The 17,633-nt window shown below is 39.6% G+C and overlaps 1 protein-coding gene across 4 annotated transcripts; it reads right to left on the bottom strand.

Annotated features, from left to right (window-relative positions):
• Positions 1-3,093: 3,093 nt before the first annotated feature.
• CLEC5A (C-type lectin domain containing 5A) lies at positions 3,094-16,355 on the bottom strand. Of its 4 annotated transcripts, none has more exons than XM_084896814.1 (7): positions 16,202-16,355; positions 15,604-15,704; positions 14,564-14,623; positions 12,383-12,442; positions 10,411-10,547; positions 7,174-7,280; positions 3,094-6,007 (listed from the first exon to the last, which is right to left on the bottom strand). In XM_084896814.1, exons 2-7 carry the CDS (start codon positions 15,683-15,685, stop codon positions 5,893-5,895), a joined length of 561 nt encoding a protein of 186 aa, XP_084752940.1. In that variant the 5' UTR covers positions 15,686-15,704; positions 16,202-16,355; the 3' UTR covers positions 3,094-5,892. The 4 variants fall into 4 exon arrangements, with proteins under 4 accessions (XP_084752940.1, XP_084752943.1, XP_084752941.1 ...); XM_084896817.1 differs by having other exon boundaries at positions 7,178-7,280; XM_084896815.1 differs by having other exon boundaries at positions 7,207-7,280.
• Between the last annotated feature and the right edge of the window lie 1,278 nt (positions 16,356-17,633).

Raw genomic sequence — 17,633 nt, 5'->3', positions numbered from 1 at the left:
GAATGAATACAATGCACATAGAGCCTCCTCTTGGAGAAAACAAAGGAAAGAAATAACCATATCTGGGTGGGGTTAGTTAGGGATACTTTCTTATAATTGTTTAAAAGTATTTTGCAGAGAATAGCATAACAAGCATAGAAGTCAGTTAAGGCCAATGAGTATGGAAGGGTTGGTGGTAAAAATGAACAGGGAAGTAGACAGGATGGCAGGTCATAGCAGTTTGGGACAGGATATCCTGTGATTTGAGAGACAAGGGTGCATGCTGGGATTGGGAGGATTCTCATTCCCTAATGCTTTTACATGGGGAAGTTCTTATGAATTCTATAATAGACCGGAAAGTACTTATTTATCTTTGGAGCTGCATCTTATAATTATCAAATAGTCTGTGTGCAACTAAAGTCTTGTCTTTTAAGTCACAGCCATGGTTTTTAGCATGGTTATTTGTTAACTTGTAAACTCATTTTATTATCTTAAAAAGTTCATTCAATTATCTTAAAATTCAATTTCTTATATATACATATATAAGGTGGGGCAAAAGTAGGTTCACAATTGTTTGTATGGAAAATAATATAATAATTAGTAAATAATAATACAAGAATAAACTCTTTGTTTTGCATACTCACAACTGTAAACCTACTTTTGCTCTACCCTGTGTGTGCGTAAATACGTATGTTTTTCCAAGTTATGACGTATTTCACAGTAAAACTTTTAAAAACTAAATGTAAAAATAATATATGTAATATTTAGATTTCTAAACAGAAAAGGCTAGAAAAAATATTCTCCAACTGCAGAATTGAATGACTACTTAATTCTAGGTTTTGAATCATTTTCCCATATGTCCTGTGCTGTGTGTCCTACATGTAAAGCTCCCTATTCTTTTCTGGCTCAAATGTATTTTGTTGGTTTCCTTTCCCAAAGTTCTGTTGCCTCATTTCTTCTCTGCATAGTATAGAGAAGGAACTCATTCCACAATTCTGGGCACCTTTTCAATCCCAGGGTGGTTTGACTTTTACATACAGACACAGCTCTTAAGTTGTGGACTTTCTCAGGAAGAGCTAGGTAAGGAGGTATTCTCTCACTTGACAACCCCCAGATCAAAGGTGATGGGGCAACAGAGCTGCTGTGTGGGGCTGAAGTGACAAACCAAGCTGTCTCCCAGGCTGAGAGGAAGTTTCTTTCCCACATTCTCCAGGCCTCTCATGGTCCATGACACCACCCTCTGCTTCCTGTCCCCGTCATTTGTTGGTCCTCTTCTGCCCACGTTCTCTCCTGGTTCCTCATTGTAGGTTTTGTCTGTGGCTCTGATTTTCCACTGTATTTCTTAGTTCTCCTTTTCCTGTGCCCCTCAACCCCCCAAGTTTCCAGTGCTGTTATCCAGCTCTTCATTGAGCTGTCCTCATGCCTCATTTCCTGCATTTCCCAACCTTGCCCTCCTCCTCATCTGCCCCAGTCTGTTTCCAGCCACTGTTTCCATTGCTTATGTCATAAGCACAGTTTTATCTGCTGCAGCATTTTTGTAATATTAGTAATTGAATGGGATATCAATAAGTAGCTGGTTAAAAAAATTACGTTTATCTGTTCAATGAAATACTATTTAGCTGTGAAAAGAACAAAGAAGCCCTTTTTTTCAATGGTTAGAAATGATCTCCAAGTTATATTGATAAGTGAGAAAAGCACAGTACATTGAGTTTCAGTATTCAGCCTTTTGTGTAAGGACAGAGTAGAAATGAATGTACAATAAGTCCTCACTTAATATTGTTGGTAGTTCCTTGGAACAGTGGCAAAATAATGTAGTATAAAGCCATTTTTGCCTTAAGCGAATTGATATAAATGAGAGTTAAGTTCCTATGGCAACACTGTAACAAAATGCCCAGGACCTGCTGCATATTTATATTTATATTTGTATGTTAACAGCATGATAAAGTACTAATAGGTGGTTGCCTGTGGGATTGCGGTAGAGGGATGGGCACAAAGAATGGGGAAGGGAGCATGACTGTTCACTGCATGCCTTTTAAGTTTTTTTATTATTTGTGTAATCATATGTATTGCCTATAAAATAAAATAACTGCATTTCTTTTGTGTCTTAGGGATGTAGTAATTCAACCTCTCACCCTTTTTAATTTATATATTTCTTCTATTATACAGGAATGCCTGTTTATGTACATACACATATTTCTCTAAATGGAAGACACTTGGTAAATGGAGCTTCCTGTTAAATCAACATATCTTGGGAAATATTTTTAGTTTTTAACATAAGAGTTGCAAGCTAAGGAAGACATTGCTGTGGTACATAGATAGGAGGGACTTGCCCAAAGTTACATTATTAATATGTAGGGGCCCAGGATCCAAAACTAGGCAGTCTGGCATCAGAGTTCATCTGTTTAACTTGTGCAATGCTAATTGTATATCTTTATGTGAACTACTTGATATTCATTCTTGCATCAAGATATGATGACAAACAACCTCAAATATCTTAATAGCTCACAACAGCAAATGTTTATTCTGTTTCCAGTATTTGACTATGGGTCAGTTGTCTCTCTGCTCCTCACTGTCCTCATTATAGTCCAGGCTAATGGGACAGCCTCCAACTGGGATGGGGGCAGGGTAGAGTATGGTAAATTGTGGTCAGCTTTCATTGACCAAAGCAAGTGACAAGGCCAAGCCTGCTATCAGCAGGATGGGAAAGGAATGTCCTCTTGCAGGGAGGGACAATGAATTTGTGAACAATAGTATACCACAATGCCTAACTTCAATCCAGGGCTATAAAATTATGTTTGTCTAAGATAGGGTAGTATTACATGTAGTAATTTTATTTCATTGTTATAGTCTGTTGCTTCTGTAATCTAGATATATGCTTCTAATTACATTTAAGAAGGAAAAAATTGCATAGAACATTTTTTCAATCTTAAGAGATTAAAAATCTGGCACTTGGAGAAACTGGATATCTACATGCAAAAGAATGAATTTGGATTGTTATACCATATACAAAGGTTAACTCAATATATATCAAAGATCTAGATATAAAACCTGATGCTATAAAACTCTTAAAAGAAAACATAGGGAACAGCTTCTTGACACTGAATTTGGCAGCAATTTAATGGATATGAAACCAAAAGCACAGGTAACAAAAGGAAAAAATAGATAAATTGGACTTCATCAAAATTAAAATCTTTTGTGCAGCAAAGGACACTATAAAGAGAATGAAAAGTCAAATTGAAGAGCCAATTCTAAGGTAAAGGTTTCAACTGCAAATATTCCACTATTGGCTTCCCGTATTGTTTATCACCATTGAGACACATAGTGGGGATCTTATTTATTATATTTAAGAATTTTGTGAGAGAGATATTACTGCCTCATTTTATACATAAGGAAATTAAGACTCAGAAAGCATAAGAATTCTATCAATATACAGATTCCCATACCATATTGGAAGCAGAGTCAAAACTCTAACCCTGTGGTTTATTAGATTTTCATTGTTTGTGGGTTTGTTTTTTTTTAAGCTCTACCACAGCCCAGCTGGGTGGTCAGTTAGTTGGAGTATTGTCTTGTATACCAAAAAGGTTGTGGATTCAATTGCAGGTCAGAGCAGATACCTATATTGTGGGTTCAACCCCAGTAGAGGAGCATAGGAGAGGCAACCAATCAATGTTTTTCTTCTTCTTCTTTTCTCTCTCTCTCTCTTTCTCTCTCTCTTGTTCATTCCTCTCTCTTTAAAAATCAACAAATATATCCTCAGGTGAGGATTACAAATATATATAATAAAAAAATGAAAATCACACTGCTGCTACCCAATAAGGTGGCATTTATCTATCCTAATATCTGATCACCCCTGCCCCCAGTAATAAATTTAAATCATAGTCCTCATATTTCCCATATACTCCACACCCACACCCCAGCTCAGCTCACAGGACCATTTTTAGAACTGGGGCAGAGCACCTCCTTATCTTGGGGAAAATTTGAGCTGTCTGTCTCCTAGGAAAATCACTAGATGTCTACATTTCCGGACTCTAAAAGTTTGCAATCTCTCTTGTCATCGCATAGGAAGTGTGGCAACCACAGTTCTTCCTTCTCAAAATAGATGGTTGTGGTTTTCTCTCTGTTGTCTGAATTCTGAGGCTTAACTTTGGTTAGAATTCTGTTTATGTGTGTGTGTGTGTGTGTGTGTGTGTGTGTTTTACCACACACCTAGCCTTTTCTCCCTCTTAACTGCAGCACTGGTCTTTGGGAACACCATGAGACTACTAATGATTCCAACATCTGCTCTACCCCAAACACAAATTGTTTCTGGAAATCTCCTTCAAGCAAGTTCTAATTATCTCGTTTTTTTAGAATTATAAATGAGTGGCATGCTAATTAACCAAACACTATGAAGCTTAGTAACATAGGAGCAGAGCTCAGTGATATAATAAAAATAAAACTGACAATAATTTAATTTGACATCCATCTAATGACATTTATATTATTAGACATAAATGGTAAGCATTTTACTTAGGTGACTATAATTTCCATTTATTTTGTACAGTCTCTCATGGTTTAATTCTTGCTACTGAAAACCCACGGGTATCTCTTTTCTCTTTTCCATGCACTGAGGAGGGTCTGTAGCCTATGTTGAGTACAGAGAACAGACAGGATACCCCATAACTTTTCTACCTCTTTCTTGCCTTCCTTCCCATTGGGCCAAATGGACTCTTATTTCCTTCTGCACGACTTCCATTTGTTCCTGGTGTGCCCTTTCTTCTATATGCTCACTCCTTGCCTCCACCCAATGCTTCCTTGAGCATCCCTCCCCCTTTTCTAATTCTTGATCAGCTGGACTAGTCTGGGGTGAGTGTGATGTCAACCAGTGCAAGGCTGTACCTGGCAGGGTCACTCCAAAACTGTAAAGAGGAACATGTTGTGATCACTGGGGCCCAGGAGACTTACCTCAGTTTGTTAAAATATACTCAACAAATATGATCAGATAATCAGAATCTGTTAAAATGGAGATTCAGGCTAAGACCAAGAACATTTTTAGCTTGAGTCTCTCTTATAGCTTTGTTGAAGAACAGAGATTCAGTCAGCTTGGTCATCTTGGCTGTTGGGTTGTCTTAAAAGGTGTTTCCTAGCAGATTTCTGGCCTGCTAAGACTCCTCCTCATTCCCTGGAACAACACTCTTTCTGCTCCAAGCTCGACTCCAAGAGTCCTTCCCAGAGCCTGGCCTCAGTTCAGACCAGGAGCAGGGATGGAGGGTGTGTGGAGGGGTCTCATGGGAACAGAGATGAAAGCACAGAAGTAAACTTTATCCATCTTGCATCCTTGCTACTCTCTAAATATTGTTCACAATGCTCAGTCTACAGTTTCTCTCTGGTAGTATGGCCATGTGCTCTGAGGATCAGATAGACCCTGGCAATAGGCTTTGCCCTGTTGACCAATGAGAAATGCTCAGTTCTGCAGAAAAATACCCGTCTTTATACCACCCAAGTTGCCTCCACAAAACTGATCGTGTTTCCTGGAGATGGTTAGTATTCAGTCTCTTTTGTGGAATACAGAAGCTCATTCCCCCAAACAGCCAGGCATCTTCTAGTCTACAGATGCACGAATGGATCATTGACCACACGACCGGTTTAGATAAAAAAGAATCACAGATGCAACTCTCACAGGAAATGGGGTCTTAAGGAATTACTGGCTCAGAATGGGGAGTTTGCCTCAGTTGTGTACATGCAAGTATATCTGTAAAGGGGCCAGTGCATAAGCCCTGAGGATTGGTTAAGGAGCTCAGCCAGTAACCCATAGAAGACAGACACAGTAATTTGATATTCTCTATTTCTTGGATCAGCCCTGATTGTAATGTTCTCTTCCACTATCTTCATAAGTATGTTGGTTGTTCTTGTTAGAGACCACAGAGAGCGCTATCACTTGGCACGCTTTTCACAGATCCAGCGGTATGGGGTGTCACATGACGCAGCATCAAATGTGTTTGTTAGGCCTATGGTCACACAGTGGAAATCCTGAAGCTGATTGGTAACCCTGAATGAGAAAAGAACATGGTTAAGGCCTATCAGTTCAGCCTTGCCTTTTCCCAATGCCAGTCCCCCTCTAATCCCCAAATGCATCTCTAGTCCTGTCAACTCTCATGTGAATGTTTATGGACTCACAGTCTTGGTCTGGCTCACTCTGTGTTTGATCAGAAGCATTGCAGGGGCCATTTGTCCCATTTCCTCCTAGAAATAATGTTTTAGTACTGATGGTACTATGTGCACAGCAGGAGAACTGAGGAGGAAGATATCGATATTTCTTTTCCTAGGCAGCAGGTGGCTTTAGGAAAGAAATACTTCATTGGCCTTCTCCCACCTCTTTTTATGTCAGTCAGGCCCTTTTAGTCTGACTGGAAAGAGTCGAGCTTCATGGAAAGGCCAAGAGTTATGAAGTCAAGGGTATGTGGGATCAAAACGTGGCTCCATTAATTCCCAGCTTGGTGACATTCAACACATTTCTAAGTCACTTATCCTCCATCCTGCTGTCTGTGAAATGGGAATTAACAAAAGCTTTATTCTGTAGCATCATTGTGGATAGTGCAGGAGTGACATTTGTAAAGTCTCTGGAATTTAGTCGACAGTGAATATTAATTTCCACTCTTCTGTGGGAAGCCCAGTTATAGGCAGGGAATGGGCTTGCTTTCTATTTGACTCAGCATCTTCAGATGTACACTGATAATGTTCTCCATCAATGCTATGTCCATAGAATGAAAGACAGGAGATAGCTCCTGGGAGTTAAAGTTTATAACTTTAAGACAGAGACAAGTTGCCTATGATTATTTTTCTCTGGATAAAAAAGCTACATCTGGGAAACCTGTTAGAACTTAATAATAAAATATGATCTGTGGGTTAAAAGAGACTTAATGAGCTAGATCAAACAAATGGTATATATGTGGGTTTGTTTGGATCCTAATTTGAACAAAATAATTCATTATATGAATATTCTTTTCTCTACTTAGAAATGTTTGGTATGTTCCATAATAAAAACATTACCAAAAAAATGTATCTCTGGGAATGGACGGGTTGGAAGAAAGGAAAGAAATAGAACAGAGAAGTAGGTCTCAGCTTTGTGCTCTTCCAGGACAAGTCCACTGAATCTGACATCTGGATTCTTAAAGTGAACAAAGTTCCCTAGAAAAACGTGGGTTGTTCACATACGTGCCATTGAAAACAGAGTTGTTGATCCAGTACCAATTTTTCTTTGCATGCTGGAATAGTAAGCCAATAAAATACTTCTCAGGTCCAGTTATCTTCTGGAGGAACATCTAGAAATTAAAAAACAAGCAAACAGTTCAATAGAAGATTCTTTGTTCTTGCTTCCTGGGGTTAGTGGGCCCATGATCATATCTGATTCTGGAAACAAGGAAGGCTGGTAGAGGACTCTGCGGCTGCCACTCAATATAAATCCTAAAGAAGTAATTCTCAGTCTACACAGAGTGTCGGGACCACTTGGAGCTCTTGTTCATACAAGCTGTTGGGCTCTGGTGCAGTAGACCTCCATAGGTTTATGGTAGGGCTCTAAATATTTTTATTTCTAAGTAGTCCAAGGTTATGGAAAATGAAGGGCAGGGTACTATACTATCTCAAAAAAGGCAATTTCAAATATACCTTTATTTGATTCTCTCTGCATAGGATTGTTTTCCTTGCCAGAAATTTCATTCTCTGAATAAGGTGTTTGAGGTCAAGTGAATTCCTTGAGAAAATAGGGAGATTAAAAGTGTATTGCTAAAGGAGATAATTACATGAGAAATAATCAGTGTTTATTGAGTATTTGATAACTTGATGCTAATCCAAGACATCATAGTTAATTAATGAACAACAAATCACCCCAGCCAGAAGTCTGGGAACTCCTGACTTTATTCAAAATACTGTGCCTATGTAATGTTTCTGGGTCGAGGTGCATAGATTTCACCACAATTTTTAAAACATCAGTCATGCCAACATGTTGAAGATCCACAGGTCTAATAAGAGAAGATAATGAGTCAACTAGTATAGTGAGGTATCCCAGAAAATACATGCTAGATCTGGCACAGGCAGAAAGAAGAAGTGATCAATTCTACATGAATTTGTGGTTTTCCAGAAAGACTATAGGTGAAGTGATATATGAAATGAATTTAAGGAGATAGCTGTTTGTCAGGCAAAAACATGACAGTCTAAACACAAATTATCTTATATAATAAAAGGCTAATATGCAAAAGGATAATAGTCTACTTCTGTGCCTTATGGATTTCAGGACTTGTCCCTTTTGGAAGAGGGGGCATCAGATCACAGAAGACTGCACAGCAACCTGGAGCATTTGAGGAACTAGAGGATGTTCAATGTGACTGGTACAGAGCTAGAAGGGAAGTGGGCTGGCACACAAACCTTGGCAGAAGGCAGACGCTGTACTATATGTCATGCTATGGAAGCTGGGCTTTAACCCATTTTAATTTGGCAAATAGCACAGATAGTTAAAAGGTTTACTTATTTCAGTATATCAGATCTGTGGGGGATAGGCCAAAACTAGGGATAAAGACAGGAGTTAGAAGAATTTTGAAGAAATCCAGATGATAGGTGAATTATTGCTATCCAAATATAGAAAGAACTTGGTTAGCAACTAATTTAGGAGAGAATAGAAAAAATCAAGTTCCAGAAATTGTCAGCACTTGCTCTTGGGTGACACAATTACTTACAAGCATTTGGAATTCAAGAGGAAGAGCAGTTGGAGTAAAATATAATGACTCGCTTTGATATGGTGAGTTTGTGATGCTTTTTAAAGATCAAAGTGCATTCCCTGCACTTTAAATATATATATATATATATATCAATATATATATATATTTATATATTTATATATTTATATATTTATATATTTATATATTTATATATTTATATATTTATATATTTATATATTTATATATTTATATATTTATATATTTATATATTTTATATATGCTGTGTGGTCTCAAGAAGGCTGATTTGGAGATACACAAGAATAATCAGCAAATCACTAGTGTTATGAGCTTTTTCTGGGATTGGCATGGTGGAGAATGCCAAGTAGTAGAGAATGCCAAGGATTACACTTGAGATGCCACAAAGCATAAGGGTTAGTAGAGGCAATGAGAATATTGACTTTCTGTTCCATTCCCTTAATCTTTTTTTCTTTTCTCCCTATTCTCTTGCTCCTGGTTCTCTATGTTAAAGTATTTTTCCTTCCCATGAGAGTTCTTAACTCTTTGTTGGACATTTACCTCCCAGATTCACAAAAAACCATCTTACAAATTCTTCTCAATAACAGGATGACTTTTTAGAAGAAGGTTGAAGGGATAGAAGGAAAGAAGCACTATTACTGTATGTAGCATAATGTCTAAAACTTAGCAAGTGCTTAGGATGTGAAGAGGTAACTACAAAGTAAAATATATTAGGGTCTAAATTGAGTAGAGTGTGGGTTTTGGAGGTAGAGAGATCTCAATTCCATCTGCTGTCCTTTGGTAGGCTTTGGTCAGAGTACTTTTCTGTGCCCTAATTTCCTCATAAACTACAGCTAATAATACCTCCTCAGAATTGTTATGAGCATAAAAGGAGATACTAAAACAAATCTTTTTTTCATAGTGTTGCCTTTTTTATGATCATAATTGTATATAGCAATCCCAAGCCTATGACCTAACTAGAGGCCTGGTGCATGAAATTAGTGCACTGGGGTGGGTGTGGAATGGTTCCTCAACCCAGCCTGTGCCCTCTGACAGTCCAGGAGCCTGCAGGCCTAAGCCATCAGTTGGACATTCTTAGCATTGTTGTAGAGGTAGGAGAGGCTCCTGCCACCACCACCACCGTGCTCACCAGTTGTGAGCCCCACTTCTGGCTGAGTGGCACTCCCCATGTGGGAGCATACTGACCACCAGGGGGCAGCTCCTGCATTAAGCATCTGTCCCCTGGTGGTCAGTGTGTGTCATAGCGACTGGTCATTCCACCATTCAGTGGATTTGCATATTAGCCTTTTATTATATAGGATTATTTATGTTTTACTCATTTTGTTAATTGGCATCTTCCTTATTAATGAGGCAGACTGGGATTATACATTAATAGCTTACATCTTTGAAGTATTCTATAGTTCTTAAACAACTTTTATATACATCAGCTCATTTGGTCATTCCCTGAACTTTAAATGTCCTGACCCCTCCCCAGGAAAACAGTCTACTACTGTGCCTTATGGATTTAACTAGCTTAAATGGACCTGAGGAGAATATCCCATTGCTACACCAGCTCCAGATTCAGAACAAGGAGCTTGAGCTCCCAGACAGCCACCTCTTCATCCCCTACCTTGCCCCAGCTCAACCAGTCAAATCGTCCCACCTCTAATCCCACTAAGACTGGTGTCAGGTGGGCTGCATTCTTGTATTTTTCTCATGCTCTCACCAGTTTCTCTGGCGTGTTGACGATGGCCAAAGTTGATTCTTGCTCTTTACACATGTCCATGCTTTTGTTCCAAGACATTTCAGAGGTGGACAAAAAAAAGCATCTTCCTTGATGAAAATTCCAACTGCTGGGGCAGACTAAGGAAATCCAACAGAAGAGAGCATGACATAGTGGTTGTAGGTGAGAGCCCTGGAACTAAGTCATAATATAGTGGGGCATGGGTTTCTTTATAATAATTATATGCAAACAAATCATCCTCAATTCAGGAAGAATTTAGTTCAGTGTAATTTCAGTATCCGTATGTATGAATATAATTAATTAGGTCTTTATGGATCCCTTTGAGCAAAAATGCTTCATAAGAAAGGGGGCAATGGGAAAAGTCTTTTTATTATTATTATAATATTTTATTTTCAAAAAAGGCATCATTTGTTCCATTTTCTCTCACAGATTACATAATCAAGGCCTTTTAAATAAAACATTTATCAAGAAATCTCACTTTTTTTTAAATATATATTTTATTGATTTTTTACAGAAAGGAAGAGAATATCCACCATTCAGTGGATTTGCATATTAGCCTTTTATTATATAGGCTAAATTTAGGAAAATTTAGGAAAAGAAGAAAATTCAGATTACAGAGAGTCAGAAACATCGATGAGAGAGAGTCATCGATCAGCTGCCTCTTGCACACCCCCTACTGAGGATGTGCCTGCAACCAAGGTACATGCCCTTGACTGGAATCGAACCTGGGACCCTTCAGTCCACAGGCCAACTCTCCATCCATTGAGCCAAACCGGCTTTGGCAAGAAATCTCACTTTCATTGGCAAGTGAGGCCATGCTGTTAAAAGCAGACAAGGTTATAAGAATATAAATGTTATTAAGTCTACCAGATCTTGAGAATTATTCACCAGCATACACACACACACACACACACACAAAAAAAAAAAAAAAAAAAAAAAAAAAAAAGCAAGACTTTGCCCTTCTGAAAAGGGGTCTCTTTCTTTAGGAAACTGGTAGAGCTTCTCAAAGTCTTGACATTTGTGAGGATGCTAGCAGCCCTTACAAATGAGCATCACATGATCTGTGCCAAGGCAGCTAGGAATCAACAGGCTTGATGTCAGCAGGTAGAACATCCCTGTGGACCTTGTTGCTGTTCGTGATGACGTCTTCCCATTGCATTCTTACAATACTCCTTCACATGCGGGTATTCCCACTGATAGCACTCAAAATAAGCACACGGTACTGTAAATCACTTGTAGCAAAGAGTGTTCAAATATTTAGCCTTGAACTGTGGAACAAGGCAAAAATATGCCATCATTCCAACGAAAGGGGGGGGGGTTAACACACCATTAATTGATGTGTTTAAGTTGATTTTTAGGGAAATATTACAAAGCCCATACAAAATTTAGGAAAAGAAGAAAATTCAGATTTCAGCCACTCGTACCTCTCTAAGGGCAAACCTGGTGTCTCTGCCCTGCCACCTGGAAAGCTTACCTCCTACTCTGCCAGACACCTTCTAGTTGAGAATATAACACTCATTTCAATCACTCTTCATTTAGAATATCATTGCCCCTGACAGCCCAAATCTGGAACATTCATCATGCCTACATGGCAACACAGGGGCCATAAAAGGAGGGGATGAAAGCATCCCCTGGGAGAGAGATTGGTGAAAAGAACCCCCTTGCTCCAACCCCCTCCCCAAAGCACTGATCATAGTGGTAACTACATCCAAGGAACAAGTGGGGAAATAAGTGCCAATTGCAGAGAATCTAGCAAAGCTATCACTGCAACAAGCAGAGGAAGCAGCATTCAACTAACCCAGCTAATATGGCATATGCTTCACTCCTAAACTTCTTCCCTCAGAGGGGCCTTCTCTGCAAACAGAACTAGTTTTCCAGCTCTCTCTCTCTCTCTCTGAAATTACTACTAATAAGAACCTGGGGGTGGAGAGGAAGTTATAATGATGCTCTTTACCTGTTCCATAGCTCTCTGTGGGACTGAAGCTGTCATTACCATTCCCGAAAATTGGTGGGACTATAAGGAAAAGAAAACTTTAAGGTAGACATGTGATGAATATAACACAGAAACTCAAAGCAGCTTCAAGTCCCTGTCACTATTTGTCTCTGGACAGTGGAGATGACAAGGGGCTCTTGGTCATTCTGCACTAGAATTTTTCAGTGACTTTTTTTTCTTAGAACCTTCCATCAAACTACTACCATTATTTGTCATGTCCCACACCCCAAGTTCTAGTTCATGTCTTTGTGTGTGTGTGTGTGTGTGTGTGTGTGTGTGTGTGTGTGTGTGTGTGATAGTAGGTGTGAAATGCTGAGAGGAAGAAAAGGAGACTGGAAGAAGAATGGATGGATTTAGCATCAGAAGGAAACCTCCTGCTCCTTTTTCATGTTTAAATTTTACACTTATATCCAAAGAACTGTTTGGACCACTTCCCCTCCAGGCTCTACACAGCGTCTTTGCTGCTCTCTCCAGTTCTGGAGCCTCAAACCCTATATGAAAACTCACGATCAGCAACTTTTGGAGACTTCTTTGATAAGAACTCATCAGCGCTAAGGACTGGCTAACTGGAGCAAGTTTCAGGGCCAAGACTATGGGCAGACAAAAAGGCAGGCAAATATTTATTTGAGTATAAGTAGGGGAATTTATAGGCCTCCAAGAGGCCTTGTTTTTTCCTGGGAACACTGGCCGCCTGAGCAGGAAGCTGCAGTGATTTCAGAGGCAGTAAAATATATTTTCAATGGCCCAATTATTTGTCCATTGCAGTTGAAGACCTCTTTAATAGACCCAGACAGCTACTTACACTTATATTAATAAGGCATACAAGTTAGCACTCACTTTTTAAAAAAATATATATTTTATTGATTTTTTTACAGATAGGAAGAGAGAGGAGAGGGATAGAGAGTTAGAAATATTGATGAGAGAGAAACATCGATCAGCTGCCTCTTGCACACCCCCTACTGGGGATGTGCCCGCAACCAACGTATATGCCTTTGACCGGAATCAAACCTGGGACCCCTCAGTCCGCAGGCTGACACTCTATCCACTGAGTCAAACCGGTTTTGGCAGCACTCAGTTTTTATTTCAGTCTCCAGTTCAAAGGCTTTTTGTTTGCGCGCGGGCATGTGCGTGTGTGTGTGTGTGTGTGTGCGTGTGTGTGTGTGTGTGTGTGTGTGTTATGTAATAATCTGATTTGGGGATTGTAACTGAACAGAACTCCATAAATATTTCATGAGTATTTCCTCCATGTAATTAACTCAGTGTACTGAGTGTCTTGTTTATCTGGGGCAAATAAGAAGCAATCATTTTCTTAAAGATGTACAAAATAGTAGGTGTCTTAAGAGCGAGTGAGAGGGAGAGGTGGGTTGAGGAAGGAGAGCTGTGCTTCACCCATCTCTTTATCTTCTATAGCTCTGGCATCGTGCCTTGTGTGTTGTAGTTGATGAATATGTCCTGTTTTTATTCTTTTCTAGTTGGTCTAGTGTAGTGCTTGGCACCCAAAAAGATGTGGAATACAAATTGTTTGTGGGAATGGACTTCTCTGCAACAATTCCTTTAGGTATACAACATGTCAGAGTTTATTAAACACTTTCACATTACGTCCAGTGATTCCATACTAATTCCCCTTCTCAGACCTAGGAGGAAAACTGAGGACCAGACATCTCAGAAATAAAAGTCTTGGTTTCCCACTGTAAAAGAAAGGGACGAAATAGAAGATTTTTTGCTGATTGTGTTGCATTTATTTTTTCAGCTTTATGAGATATAATTGATATATAACACTGTGTAAGTTTAAGTTGTACAGTGTGATGATTTAATAAAAAAATACTGCAAAACCTATTACCACAATAAGATTAGCTAACACCTTCATTACTTCACAGAATTGCCCTTTTTTTTTTTTTCAATAAGAACACCTCTAAGACCTATTTTTTTTAGCAACTGACAAGTATAGAATGCAGTAGTCATCATGTTATACATTGGATGTACATCCTAATATATATATATATATATATATAGTAACTTAGCAGATATTTATGCACATTTCCTGCCAAATAACTTCTTGGGAAAAGTCCCTGAGAAAGGTTTCTAAAGAGAATTGAGCACATTAGAACATGATGGAGAAGAGATTATTGTCATGCACGTTACCTATTCCATAGCTTCCTGTGGGACTGAAGCTGTCATCATTTTTGCCAAAAATCTGTGGGACTGCAAAGAAAATCAGTTATTGGCTCAGCCCCAACTGCAGGATGAATATAACAAACAAACACTCCCACAGGGGCTGCTAGGTCACTGTGACTATTTAAAATATATATATTTTATTAATTTTTTACAGAGGAAGGGAGTAGAATAGAGTTAGAAACATCAATGAGAGAGAAACATCAATCAGCTGCCTTCTACGCACTTGGGGATGTGCCTGCAACTAAGGTACATGCCCTTGACTGGAATCGAACCTGGGACCCTTCAGTCCACAGGCCGATGCTCTATCTATTGAGCAAAACCGGTTAGGGCCACTGTGACTATTAATAGAAAATATAGAACTGTCTGACTCTGGCCCACAGAGACATGTACGTATATGTTTTTGTGTGAATATGTTCACTTATTTATATTTGTATTGTCTTCCTGCTCTTTGATGTGATACAAATTGTACCTTTGGATTGGGTCATAAGGAAGACACCTCTTACCCAACCACTGCCTCCTAAACTACATTTCCTTCCTCATTTATTTTCCCTACTGGCTTCTGGGGCTGGAGAAGATTCTACTTGCTGCGCTTGCAGTAGAATTTCTTGAGCATTTAGATGAATTCATTTCTGTGTACATAGGAGGAAATTCCTTCCTTCCGGGGGGAAAAAAAAAACATTATCTTATCTTACAGCTTTAACAATAGGATGAACTGCAGCTGAATTTTCAGATTTTAGCAACAATAGCAAGCACTGCTGAGTAATTCAGCTCAGATTACCCAACTAATGATATACGATGAAAGCTATGTGTGGGGTACTGAGTCCATTCTACATCTCCAAGGTGGAGCAAGGAACCTGGCCCTTTGTGCGTTATGGGAAGTGAGAAGGGGTATTGTCAGTTGCTTTCAGGTGGAAACACTTAACCTATACATTTAACCATGCATTCTGAGAAAAGATCCAAGAACAAGACAACATGGAGTTGGGATAAGAGATTGCTCAAATACTCACAATAAAGCAGAAATAAGGTCATTCCGACAATTTTAAGCACCACTACGATAAGCCCAGAGATGGTCATGTACCACCAGTTCATGATGATGAGATGAGGAGGCCTGTGAGGATTAGAGTACAGTACCCCCATCAGTGTCTGGGAACAAGACTTCTCTTCATTCGGATTTATGCCAGTGCCTCTCTCAGAGCACCCTTAGGAGGGGGGCTTGAAGGCAGGCATGCCATTGACAAGTACAAGGAGGAGACCCAGCACAGGCCCAAATGTGAATAGGATCTTGTGCTGGTTGGGAGCCTTTGAACTTGGCACACTCTCCTTCACCCATCTCTCAGCTCTGGGCCTCAGCCCTGTTCCCATTTGTGGCCTCCTAAATTCTGTCTAATGAACTAAATCTTTTTCTGGACTTTGAAAACCTTAAGCCTTGACATGGTTCTTGCTCCCTAGCGCCTTAGTTAGTAGTCTTGGCCAACCTGACTTCAGCTGTCAGAAACCTCAGTCTTTCAAAGACTATGTCAGGCACTGACAGATAGGACAGGTGTCCCTGAAGGTGTTGGCACTGGAGAAGAGCCAACAATCTGCGCAGAGGGGACATAGACTTACCTGCTCTCCCTGAAAAGTTGGATTGGTTTGGAGTGCAGATCTTCCTGGTGGTCTTATGCGCGGTGTGGTGGGCAGAGCCCTTTCTCAGAATACACTCCTTCTGCTCAGGCGACTTCCTTCTTCACAGTCTGTCTTGGCAGCATCCCCGAGCACACACTTCTTCCCCTTCTGTGCTCTTGGCAAAGGGAGAGGGTGGGGCAAGGAGGAGAAGGAAGCTATGGCCTTTGTGATAGGAAGGTTCCTGCCAGAGGGGTTCTGATACAGGGGAACATTTTTAGGAGAATTTGGAAAGCAAGATACCACACAGACTCACCCTTTCTCTGTATCTGACTCTCCTTGAAATACAGTGGAAAGAAAATGTAGTAAACTCTTATCAAATAGGGATTACGAGTGGGGGGTATCTGGAAATTATTTGTACTTCCCTTGCCACACTTTTGCAATTATGTCTAAGTGAAAATTTTAAGTAAAGAAATCCACCTGAAGAGAGAGAGATGGAGATGAGAGAGACAGACTGACTGTTGCCTCCTGCACATGCCCCAACCAGCGGGCTGAGGATCGAACCTGATCAAGGTACATGCCCTTAACTGGGAATTGAACCAGGGACCTTTTGGTTCATGGGCTAACGTTCTAACCACTGACCAAAACCAGCCAAGGCTTTGCCCATTTTAAAATTGGACTTTTTGTCTTCCTGGTGTTGAGTTGTATAAGCTTTTTAAAAATATATATTTTATTGATTTTTTACAGAGAGGAAGAGAGAGGGATATAGAGTTAGAAACATTGATAAAAGAGAATCGTCGATCAGCTGCTTCTTACACACCCCCTACTGGGGATGTGCCTGCAACCAAGGTACATTCCCTTGACCGGAATCAAACCTGGGACCTTTCAGTCTGCAGACTGAAGCTCTATCCACTGAGCCAAACCGTTTTCGGCATGTATAAGTTTTTTTTGTTTGTTTTTGTTTTTTTTAAAAAATATATTTTATTGATTCTTTTACAGAGAGGAAGGGAGAGAGGTAGAGAGCTAGAAACATAGATAAAAGAGAATCATCGATCAGCTGCCTCTTGCACACCCCCTACTGGGGATGTGCCTGCAACCAACGTACATGCCCTTGACCAGAATCGAACCTGGGACCTTTCAGTCCACAGACCGACGCTCTACCACTGAGCCAAACCGTTTTCGGTGGCATGTATAAGTTTTTATGTATTATGTAAATAATCCCTTATCAGATGTATTCTTGGCAAAAATGTTGTTCCATAGAGTGGGTTGTTTTGCTGAGCAGAAGCGTTTTTCCCTTTGTTTCCCTTGCTCTGGGACATATATTGGCAAAAATATTGCTACTCAAAAAGTTTGTTATTTTATTGACTGTTTTCTTCAAAAATTTTTTTATTATTTTGTGACTTATATTTAAGTCTTTTATCCATTTTGAGTTTAT

Source organism: Pipistrellus hanaki (assembly GCF_964339955.1).
Source record: "Pipistrellus hanaki genome assembly, chromosome: 10".
In the NCBI taxonomy this organism is placed as follows: domain Eukaryota; kingdom Metazoa; phylum Chordata; class Mammalia; order Chiroptera; family Vespertilionidae; genus Pipistrellus; species Pipistrellus hanaki.
Note: the sequence above shows the minus strand (reverse complement) of the source record. Positions and strands in the feature narration are given on the sequence as shown.